Below are 12,040 nucleotides of genomic sequence, written 5' to 3' on the forward strand. Positions count from 1 at the left end.
ACCAAGAAGGCCGTGACCAGCTTATCCCAGGAGTCCAAGCTATCTTTAGGTTGTGAGTCCAACCATGTTCTAGCTCTGTCTCTTACAGCAAAAGGGAAAAGCATGAGCCTGTAGACTTCAGGATCTACTCCATTAGTCTTAACAGTCTCACAGATCTGCAAGAACTCAGTTAAAAATTAGTAGGGATCTTCCGATGGAAGTCCATGAAACTTGCAGTTTTGTTGCATTAGAGCAACTAGTTGAGGTTTTAGCTCAAAATTGTTTGCTCCAATGGCAGGAATTGAGATGCTTCTTCCATCAAACTTGGAAGTAGGTGTAGTATAATCATCAAGCATCCTCCTTGCATTATTGTTGTTGGGTTCGGCTGCCATATCCTTTTCTTTTTCGAAAATTTTAGTAAGGTTGTCTCTGGATTGTTGTAATTTAGCTTCTCTTAGTTTCCTCTTCAGAGTCCTTTCAGGTTCAGGATCAGCTTCAACAAGAATGCTTTTTTCCTTGTTCCTGCTCATATGAGAAAGAAGAGAACAGAAAAGGAAGAGGAATCCTCTATGTCACAGTATAGAGATTCCTTTATGTTAGTAGAAGAAGAAAGGAATAGAAGAAGGAGAAGAGTTAAGAATCTGAACACAAGAGTGAAGATAGGTTCAGATTCTTGAGATGAAGAGAAGTGTTAGTAAATAAATAAATAAATAGAAGAAGATGAGAGGGGGAGAATTCAAAAATTAATTTTGAAAAAGGGTTAGTGACTTTCGAAAATTAAAGGAAGAATTAAAATTAAAATTAAAATTTAAAACAATAAGTTAATTAAAAAAATTTTGAAAAAGAGGGAGGTAATTTTCGAAAATTAGAGAGCTAAAATTAGTTAGGTGGTTTTGAAAAAGATAAAAAATAAACAAAAGTTAATTGGTTATTTGAAAAATATTTGAAAATCAATTTTGAAAAGATAAGAAGTTGGAAAAGACATTTTAAAATCAAATTTATGAAAAAGATAAAATTTAAAAAGATATGATTAAAAAGATATGGTTGGAAAAGATTTAATTTTTAAAATTAAAATTACTTACTTGACTAACAAGAAACTAAAAGATATGATTCTAGAATTTAAAGATTGAACCTTTCTTAACAAGAAAGTAACAAACTTCAAATTTTTGAATCGATCACATTAACTGTTAGTAAAGTTTTTGAAATTTTGAAATAAAGATAAGAAAAAGATTTTAAAATTCAAATTAAAAATTTTCGAAAAAAAGTAAGAAAAATAAAAAAGATTTGATTTTTGAAAAAATTTTGAAAAGATAAGATTTTTAAATTTGAAATCTGACTTGACTTATGAGAAATAGCTAAGTTTTAAAAATTTTTGACTAAGTCAACTCAAATTTTCAAAAATTATGAGAAAAATAAGAAAAAGATATTTTTTATTTTTGAATTTTTAATGATGAGAGAGAAAAACACAAAAATGACTCAAAACATGAAAATGCAAGATCAAAACACATGATGGATGTAAGAACACTTTGAATGTCAAGATGAACACCAAGAACACATTGAAGATCATGATGAACATCAAGAACTTATTTTTGAAAAATTTTTTATGCAAAGAAAACATGCAAGACACCAAACTTAGAAATCTTTAATGCTTAGACACTATGAATGCAAAAATGCACATGAAAAACATCATATAATACAAAACAAGAAAATTTAAAGATCAAACAAGAAGACTTACCAAGAACAACTTGAAGATCATGAAGAACACTACAAATGCATGAATTTTCAAAAAATGCAAGAACAAGATGAATATGCAATTGACACCAAACTTAAAACATGACACAAGACTCAAACAAGAATCACAAAATATTTTTGATTTTTATGTTTTTATGATTTTTTTTTGTATTTTCTTTTTTTTTCGAAAAACATATAGGAAAAAGAAAATAAGAATTTCAAAAATTTTTAAGAAGAATTCCAGGAATCTTTCAATGTTAGCCTAAAGCTCCAATCCAAGGGTTAGACATGGCTTAATAGCCAGCCAGCTTTAGGATATAAATCAGACATACAACAGCTGATATTTCAATTAACTTGCCTCTATGCTGATGATTGGAAGCCTCAGTACAAAAGAATTAAACATGGCTTTACAGCCAGCCATGCTTCAACATGCTTCATGAAACACTAGAATTCATTCTTAAAAATTTAGAATAATTTTCAAAAACAGATGAGAAATTTTTGAAAGATTTTTTTTGAAAATTTCTTGAAAATAAAACAAAAAAAAGAAAATTACCTAATCTGAGCAACAAGATGAACCGTTAGTTGTCCAAACTCGAACAATCCCCGACAACGGCGCCAAAAACTTGGTGCACGAAATTGTGATCTCTAATAATGGCATTCAACTTGGTATGCGCGTTTATAACTCAGCACTTTCTTCATAACCTCGCACAACTAACCAACAAGTGCACTGGGTCGTCCAAGTAATAAACCTTACGTGAGTAAGGGTCGATCCCACGGAGATTGTTGGTATGAAGCAAGCTATGGTCATCTTGAAATTCTCAGTTAGGCGGATAATATGTGGTTATGGAGTTTTCGAATAATAATAATAAATAAATAGAAAATAAAGATAGAAATACTTATGTAAATTATTGATGGGAATTTCAGATAGGCGTATGAAGATGTTGTGCTCCTTCTGAATCTCTGCTTTCCTACTACCTTCATCCAATCCTTCTTACTCATTTCCATGGCAAGATGTATGTAGGGCATCACCGTTGTCAATGGCTACATCCCATCCTCTCAGTGAAAAAGGTCCAAATGCTCTGTTACAGCACGGCTAATCATCTGTCGGTTCTCGATCATGCTGGAATAGAATCCATTGATTCTTTTGAGTTTGTAATCACGCCCAACAATCGCGAGTTTGAAGCTCGTCACAGTCATTCAATCCCTGAATCCTACTCAGAATACCACAGACAAGGTTTAGACTTTCCAGACTCTCATGAATGTCACCATCAATTCTAGCTTATACCACAAAGATTCTGATTAAGGAATCTAAGAGATATGCATTTGGTCTAAGGTAGAACGGAAGTGGTTGTCAGTCACGCGTTCATAGGTGAGAATGATGATGAGTGTCATGGATCATCACATTCGTCATGGTGAAGTGCAACGAATATCTTAGAACAGGAATAAACTGAATTCAATAGAAAGTAATAGTAATTGCATTAAAACTCGAGGTATAGCAGAGCTCCACACCCTTAATCTATGGTGTGTAGAAACTCCACCGTTGAAAATACATAAATGATGGTCCAGGCATGGCCGAATGGCCAGCCCCCAAAATATGATATGAATTCGAAAATAGGGAGAAGGACTTGGTATAAGGACTAGGCGTCCAAAGATGTGGTCAAAGACGACTAATACAATAATAAAATGTCCTATTTAAACTAGACTAGTTACTAGGGTTTACAGAAGTAAGTAATTGATACAGAAATCCACTTCCGGGGCCCACTTGGTGTGTGCTTGAGCTGAGCTTGAGCTTTACACGTGTAGAGGCTTCTCTTGGAGTTGAACACCAAGTTGTAACGTATTTTTGGCATTGAACTCTGGTTCGTGACGTGTTTCTGGCGTTTGACTTTAGAATGCAGCATGGAACTAGCGCTGAGTGCCAGCTTGCATCATCTAATCTCGAATAAAGTATAGACTATTATATATTGCTGGAAAGCTCTGAATGTCTACTTTCCAAATCCGTTGAGAGCACGCCATTTGAAGTTTTGTAGCTCTAGAAAATCTATTTTGAGTGCAGAGAGGTCAGAATCCAACAGCATCAGCAGTCCTTTGTCAGCCTTCTTATCAGAGTTTTGCTCAAGTCCCTCAATTTCAGCCAGAAAATACCTGAAATCATAGAAAAACACACAAACTCATACATAGTAAAGTCCAGAAATGTAAATTTTGCATAAAAACTAATGAAAACATCCCTAAAAGTAGCTAGATCCTACTAAAAACTACCTAAAAACAATGCCAAAAAGCGTATAAATTATCTGGTCATCAGGAGGTCAGGCGCTCCTTCTCCTTCCTCGATATGATATACTTCTTTGAGGTGTCTTTTTTGAGATGATTTGGAGATTCCTCCACCCGCAAATCCTCCATGTATCATATGAACATGTCTCTCTGGGGTATGAGGTGGTCGTTTAGTTCGTCCGACCTCTTCGTCTCTTCTTCTCTTTCCAGGATCATCTATTTTACTGGCTAGGTACCGATCTAGTCTCCCTTCTCTTACCAAATTTTCTATGACATTCTTCAGGTCGAAGCACTCATTAGTGGGATGTCCATAGATTCGGTGGTATTCGCAGTATTTCGTCTGATTTCTGCCTCCTTTTTTTCTTTTAAGTGGGCGAGGTGGTGGGATCTTTTCAGTGTGGCATACTTCTCGGTATACTTCCACAAGAGACACTCGAAGAGGGGTATAGTTGTAGTATTTTTTAATCTTCTCACCATGCTGATCTTCTTTTTTCTTGGACTCTTTATCCTTATCTCGGGAGGAGTAAAAGGATCCGGATTTCGAGGTCTCTCCTAGTCGAGAGTTTTCCTCCATGTTGATGTATTTTTCTGCTCATCTTGCACTTCATTTAAATATGTAGGGTGTTTCTTTGATATGGATTGACTAAAAGGTCCCTCTCATAGGCCATTGATGAGGCCCATAATGGCTGCTTCAGTTGGCAGACTTTGTATGTCCAGACATGCTTTATTGAATCTTTCCTTGTAGTTGCAAAGACTTTTCCGATCTCCATGCTTGATCCCTAACAAACTTGGAGCGTGCTTGGTTTTGTCCTTCTGGATGGAGAATCTAGTAAGGAACTTTCCAGCTAAGTCGTCAAAGCTTGAGATGGACCTTGGGGGCAAGCTGTTGAACCACTTAATTGCCATCTTGGTTAAGGTAGTTGGGAAGGCTTTGCACCGAATTGCATCTGAGATATCGGTGAAGTACATTCTGCTTCTGAAATTACTGAGGTGATGACTTGGATCTGATGTGCCATCGTATGGGGTCATGTCGGGAGCCTTGAAGTCCTTTGGGACTTTGGCTTTCATAATTTCTTTGGTAAATGGGTCTTGATCCTTACAGGGATTATCCTCGTGATTGGATCGAGTAGTCTTGGCCTTTAGATCTGCTTCGAGCTTTAGGAGTTTGTCTTCCAACTCTTTACATCGCCTAGTTTCTCTTCGAAGGTCCTTTTCGGCTTCTCATTGGTGCTCAGCCTCTTTTTCGAATTGTTTGAGCCGATCTTGTTAAGCATGAAGCGCCTCCAGGATTTGCGTGTTTGGTGATGTCTTGTCTTCATTTGGTTGAGATGTTTCTTTTAGTGTGGCATCCGCGTTATTGTGCGGCGTCCTGTTCTCTAGATCAGAGTCGTGGTCGTTGTCAAGGTTGTCTGCCATGATGATGGGATGACTTCCAGGTTTCCCGGCAATGGCGCCAATGTTCCAAGGGTTACCTGAAATTGTAGGTCAATCTCGGACGAGATCTTCTGTACTTGGTTGGAGCTATTATATCCGACTTGATGATAGTGGCCGAAGCCGCCGTGTCCGACTTGTTGGACTTGGTGGCGGTGCTGATCCTTCGTCACCGGAGGGTGGTGGTACCTGCAAGGGACTCCGATGCTTAAGTTAGCAAGGGTATTAAGCAAGTTTTTAGTAGAATCAGAGTATGAGTTACACCTGGGTGCTCCAGTGTATTTATAATGGTGTGGAGTGGCCTTTCTAGAGATAAGATAGTTATCTTATCTTATCTTTTGAGTGAAGTCATCTTATCTTTTGGAGAGAACCGCCCTTATCTCTCTAGGCTTTGGGCTGCCTTTAGATTTGGGTCGTGTTCCTCTGTTTGGGCCTCCTTGAGCCTCTGTAGTGGTTTGACCGACCTCTTTTATGAAGAGGTCGGATAATCCTGGTTTGAACAGGTCGGTCGACTTGTTTTCAATTAGCTCGGGTCGCACAGCTCGACTTAGGATATGAACACTAGTCATTACTAATCGAGTGATGAACTCAATGATGCGAAGATAATTTTAATTTTTTGTTTTATCAAAATTTTTAAAAATTATTTATTTATTTATTTAAATATTGTCTAATGTATTTTATTATATTGTAGAGTTATTCTGAGGAAGAAATAAATTACCAAAGCAATGATGAGAGCAATGTTCAGAGTGTAGATCATAGATGTTTTAGTGACAATGGAACAAAAATTCTAAATTCCAAAGTCTAAACCCTAAACCATAAATTCTATACCCTAAACCCTAACTTCTAAAACATAAACCGTAAACTCAATTTGAATTACATCAACTAGCAAATTTGAATTACTTGAACTTAAAACCCAAACTCTAGTTATTAAATTATAAATCATAAATCTTAATATTAAATTTCTAAATTTTAAACTCTAAACTCTAAAGTCTAATTCTGACCCATAAACAACGCATGTCAAGTAAATAATTTATGTTAAATAATATTATATATAATTCTAATAATTTCTATTAATCATTAAATATTATATTTTAGAATATTTAAAAATTTATTTAATCCTTTCAAAAAAATTAATTAAAATAATATTTAAACTTTTTATAATTGATTTAAAAAATATAATAATATTAAAACATAAATCATATATTTTTTATATAAAGTAAAATTTTATTAACGTATGATTATATAACTCACATTTTAAAATTTTACTATAAATCATATATTCCTTATCTTATAGTTTTATCGTACTAGAACATATCCTTTTTAGTAAACCTTTAAAACAATTTTTACACTAATAAAAATAAAATAGGAAACCCATAAATTATATGTAATTATGATAGGTCAAATTAAAAAACTTTCAAAATAAATCATATATTCCTTATCTTATAGTTTTATCGTACTAGAACATATCCGTTTTAGTAAACCTTTAAAACAATTTTTACACTAATAAAAATAAAATAGGAAACCATAAATTATATGTAATTATGATAGGTCAAATTCAAAAACTTTTAAAATAAATATAGAAAATTGAAAATTCTATACGGTAATGTGTAATGGAATAAAATCAATCAACTTACCTAAAACAAAAATAGAAATGGCCTTTTGAAAATATGCACTAAACTACACTATAAAATTAATAAAATTAGTTGATTGAATCTCACTAATACACATATTTTTTTAAATTATTTCATTCTTTTCATTTACTTTCATTTACAAGAATCCATGAATGCAGATGGAGTTAATGAAGTTATGTCCAAACGAGTTAAAATTGATGTCCAAATTGATCCTATTGAGATATCTTCCAGATTTTTTACATAATATTTTTTTGTAATAATATATTTTTTTAAACAAAATATTAAGTACTAATATAACTAATTATGTATCTTATGATTTTTTTTCTTTTTCATACAGTCATGATAATACAATATTATTTGAGTACAAAGAAAAATCAATCATAAAGGAAGAAGAAATCAAAGTACCAGAAGTAAAGTTCATCACTTAATTTGCAGTTTTTTGTTGTTATTTGGGGACTCGTTTTAAAAAGTTTTTCTGTTAAAATATAATAATTTAATTTTCTTTTTTATTTTTTATTCCTTAGTTTTGTATTGTGATATTAACTCTTATTGTTTTTGCCATTCATCGTATTCTAGTTTCCTCATAATTTTGGAATTTTTCTTTTCTTTTTATATGGACTTTTGATTCTATAAAATATGAAATACAATTTGTAAAAATTAATTAATTTAAAGTGACACCTATTTTAATAAGAAAATTATTTTTGAAAGAAGAATAATAACCTATTTTAAAATAATTTCATGTCTTTAATAGATAAACAATAAAAAAATATGAAAAAATGGATACACAACTCAAGCAAATAGAAGAAACTGTTAATAATCTTCAAAAGATGTATTTCATTAATCAACCAAATTTTTTTATTGGATTACCTCAACTCATGATGCCTTTCTTCCACTTTATATCGCTAAATTTTTATAATCCTTTTCCAGGATTTACTCAAATCTCACCTCCAGGTACACTCCCTTCGATTCACATGCATATGCCTCCATACCCTCCTCCTTTTGCATCGCATATTTCCAGCACACCACTAACCGATGTTATTATGGAAAAACTCAAGTCTCCTATAGATAAAAGTGCTAAAATAATAGTCAAGAAGACTAATGTTAGGCGTAAAAAAGAATTACCACGCAAAGGTTCATTTTCAGTTGAGAAAACTCTATTCTCCAAAGTCGTTACCAACTGAAACTCCAAAGTCTTTGTTAGGTAAGGGTTCTCTAATTGGTTATTCCATCAACCATAACATTCCATCCAAATCAAATTTGTGCCGGAACGATTTTGGAATTAAAGCACCATTTGTAAGTTGTAATTTTTTGTTCTCTTTTTTAATTGAATCTTTTGAATATTTTAAATTTGTTTACATTCCAAAACTTTAGTATTATAAGTGGCTTCCGGTTGTATTTAAATCACCTGCTGAAATAGAATTAGATGAAATAGATATACAAGTGGCCACATATATATTTGGATTTGACAAAGAAGATAAAATTAATAGGTAAATACGATATCAACCATATACATAATTTACATTTTTTTTAGTGTTTTATAACATTATATATAAGACTTTGAATAATTACATTTTTTATTGCAAAAAAAAAATCATAACAGACATGAAATTTTAGTAAGAGGTTCCAAATTTGATGCAAATAGGGACAGTTTTTTCAACTTGATTCTCAAGGGATGGATTGATAAAGATGTAAATATTTTTTTCTTAATTATCACTTTTTTTTAAAAAAAATAAATATAATCATATTAATTTTCATGTTTTGTTGTCTAACAAAAATGAGCCAATTGAATTTGATCTTTTTGTATTTAGATACTATGTGTGTATGCTCATATGCTAACTAATGAGAAAAGGTCAGATTTGGGATGCTTAAGACAATGGTATATGTCTACTGTGTTTTCTGTAAGTAATTAATTATTAGTTACATGTGCGGCACCTGAATGCTGTTAGAGACATTGAGGGTGCGAAAGATGAGACAAAAAATTTGGATAACTCTGATTTAGATGTAAACAGTGACACTGAAATAGAAGAAAAGCAAATGTCTTGGGAGAACAATATGAAAGAAAGCAGGGAAGCGTGAAAACTAGCAGTTGAATCAGGAATAATCTAATTTGATGGAGAAGAAGATATCATGGCAATTTTATAAGAGTAAAATGAAGCACTAGCACTAAAGAAGAGACATGCAAAGCAAAAGGAGAAAATAAAGGGGTGCAGGCCAAAGAACCAAAAATAAGTGTGTAAAAAGAATTTAAATAATTTTTAGTTTGTGGAATATTAGGGGGTTAAGGGTGTAGGCAGGTTGTCCATGGTGAAAAATTTTAAAATTAAATATAGATTGAATTTGACAGGTTTAATTGAGACTAAAAAAGAGGTGGTGATGAAGTTTGACATCATAAGGATCTAGGGGAATGATGGGACAGGTTGAAAATTTGTTGGTTCTGATGGAGTATCTGGAGGTTTGTTATTGATGTGAGATGAAAATATTTTTAGGAGAGATAACTACTATAAAAGAGATAGGTGGTTATGTATTGAGGGAACTTTATTACAGAACAATTTTAAATGTGCATTTTGTTTTGTATATAGAGCTCATGTAAGATAAACTTGTTGTATTAAAAGAATTGAGCTATATTGCTGGTTAAGTGCCATTTTTCTACATGAGAGACTTCAGTGAGATTTTACAAGTGGAGGAAAGGAAAGGAGCTACTAGTTTGTTGGCATCTACTATAGAGTTTAGGAGTTGGGTACAAGATATGGAGTTAGTGGACTTATTGCTCAATGATTTCAAGTTTACATGGTTCAAAGGTCAATCTTGTAGCCATACTGACAGAGTTATGATTATTACAGAGTGATTGGAGGAGTTCTCAGAGACTCGATTGAAAGGAGGACCTAGGGGCTTGTCTAATCACTGTCCTATAGTAGTGAAACTGTGGAAGATACAAGGATGTGTGGAGGTCCAGGATCGTTTAGAAGTCTTGATTCATGGTTTACTCACGGTGGTTTCTTGCAAATGGTGAAAGAACAATGAAGGAGTTTAGAGGATGTTCAATTTACTGATAAGTTGAAGGCCTTGATGGTTTCGCTCAGTAGGTGGCATAAAGAGAAAGTTGGTAATATTGATAAGAAGATAAAGCAGTTTGAGGATGACATAAAAAAGGTTGATGATAAAGTTATGGAGTACATGACGGAAAAATGGAAGTAAGAAGAAAGGCGTTAGTGAGATGTTGCAAGAGATGATATATCAGGAAGGAGATGCATTGGAAACAAATGTCGCAATCTCGACATGCAAAAGTGATGGACAAGAATACTAGATATTTCCATAGCATTGCTTCAGCCAGATGTAGAAATAATAGAATTTATGTACTAGTAATAAATGAAAGGGTGGTAAGAAATCAGGTAAGGATCAAGATTGCAATTAGAGATTTTTGCAAGAGCTTGTACCAACAGGAAGTCTCTCCTAGAATTGGTTTCCATGATGGACTGGTCAGTCAGATCAATGAAGAAGAGTCTATATCTCTGAAGGTTTTGTCGTCAATTGAAGAAGCGAAGGAGGCAATATGGGATTGCGAGTCAACTAAGGCATTAGACAGTGATAGTTACAATATGAATTTCATTAGGACATGTTAGGAAGAGATTAGGAGTGAGTTCCTTGCAACTGTGATAAGTTTCTTTGAGATAGCTAAGCTGCCAAAGAATTCAAACATTACCTGGGTAGCTTTGGCACCAAAATTTATTGGAGTAAAGGAGATTAAATACTTGTGGCCGATTAGTATGGTTGGCGGTATATATAAGGTGATATCTAAAGTGTTGTCTAGGAGGTTGAGAAGGGTAATGCCAAGATTAGTCGAAGAGACGTAGAGTGCTTTTGTGAAAAATAGGAAAATATATAATGGGACTTTGATAGCATGTGAAATTGTTCAGTGGCTAAAATTGAGATAGAAAGATTTTGCCATCATTAAGCTGGATTTCCAAAAAGCGTATAACAGAGTTAAGTGGAGCTTTGTAGATATTATTTTTGCTAAGATGGGTTTTGGTCAGAGATAGAGAGAGTGAATTAGGGAATGTGTAGTTACTGCATCAATGTCAGTACTGATAAATAGGTCACCAATGAAGTCCTTCAGGATGGAAAGGGGTTTAAGGCAAGGAGATCATTTGTCTCCGTTTCTCTTCATTCTTGTTATTGATGTTCTGCACAAGATAATAGGAGAGGTAATTCGGAATGGGCGCATTTCTCCATTATTGGTAGGGAGGGATAATATAAAGTTGTCTCATCTCCAATTTGTGGATGACATTATGTTATTCTGCCCCCTGAAGAGGAAACTGTGCGAAACTATAGGAGGTTCTTCGATGTTTTGGATTGATGTATGGGTTAAGTATCAACTCTGAGAAGTCTAGCATGATTCCGATTAATTGTAAGCCAGACTGGGAACATCGGATGTGTGGTGTTTTGAGGTGCAAGGCGACAGTACTATCTGTGAAGTACCTTGGTATCAATCTAGGGGTGAATTCGCGGCTTGTGAAAACATGGAAACCAGTGATTGATAAGGTTCAAAAGAAGTTTAGTCTATGGAAAACTAAAGTGTTAAATAAAGCTAGTAAATTGGTTCTTATAAAATTTGTTGTTTGTAACACTCTCACTATCAGAATGTTACGCTTCTGGTTACACCATTCTGGTAGCGAGAATATTACGATGACTTCAATATATTTAATAATAAGATATGAGCTTTTAACTCGAAAACGTATCGCTGTTTTATTCGAAAAACCGGAAATACTTTTAAAATTTTACCAATATGCAAATATATATCTAAAAAACTTCCTATTATACATGTAACTTATACATATTATATATATACAAATCATACAACTCATATCCCTCTTACAAAATTATAAAAATAAAGGCGAGGGGAATCTATAACATGTGTATACAAATAAAAATAGCATATATAAAAACTTAACAAAAACTCCGCAAGGTTCCTCGTCCGTTCTGAAAAGAGAAATCTGTAG

At 33.4% G+C, this 12,040-nt stretch overlaps 1 protein-coding gene across 1 annotated transcript; it reads left to right on the forward strand.

The window, feature by feature from the left end:
• Positions 1 to 11,116: 11,116 nt before the first annotated feature.
• Positions 11,117 to 11,713, forward strand: LOC110278238 (uncharacterized). The gene is made up of 3 exons (XM_021136481.1): positions 11,117 to 11,375; positions 11,458 to 11,582; positions 11,681 to 11,713. Exons 1-3 carry the CDS (start codon positions 11,117 to 11,119, stop codon positions 11,711 to 11,713), a joined length of 417 nt encoding a protein of 138 aa, XP_020992140.1.
• The last annotated feature ends 327 nt before the right edge of the window (positions 11,714 to 12,040 follow it).

Source organism: Arachis duranensis, chromosome 2 (assembly GCF_000817695.3).
Source record: "Arachis duranensis cultivar V14167 chromosome 2, aradu.V14167.gnm2.J7QH, whole genome shotgun sequence".
Taxonomy (NCBI): Eukaryota; Viridiplantae; Streptophyta; class Magnoliopsida; order Fabales; family Fabaceae; genus Arachis; species Arachis duranensis.

Coding starts and splice junctions, on each gene's coding strand:
- LOC110278238 (XM_021136481.1), top strand. CDS start 11,117: ATGTCAGTACTGATAAATAGGTCACCAATGAAGTCCTTCAGGATGGAA. Junction 11,376..11,457: donor ACTGTGCGAAACTATAGGAG/GTTCTTCGATGT, acceptor ATTGTAAGCCAG/ACTGGGAACATCGGATGTGT. Junction 11,583..11,680: donor GGAAACCAGTGATTGATAAG/GTTCAAAAGAAG, acceptor TCTCACTATCAG/AATGTTACGCTTCTGGTTAC.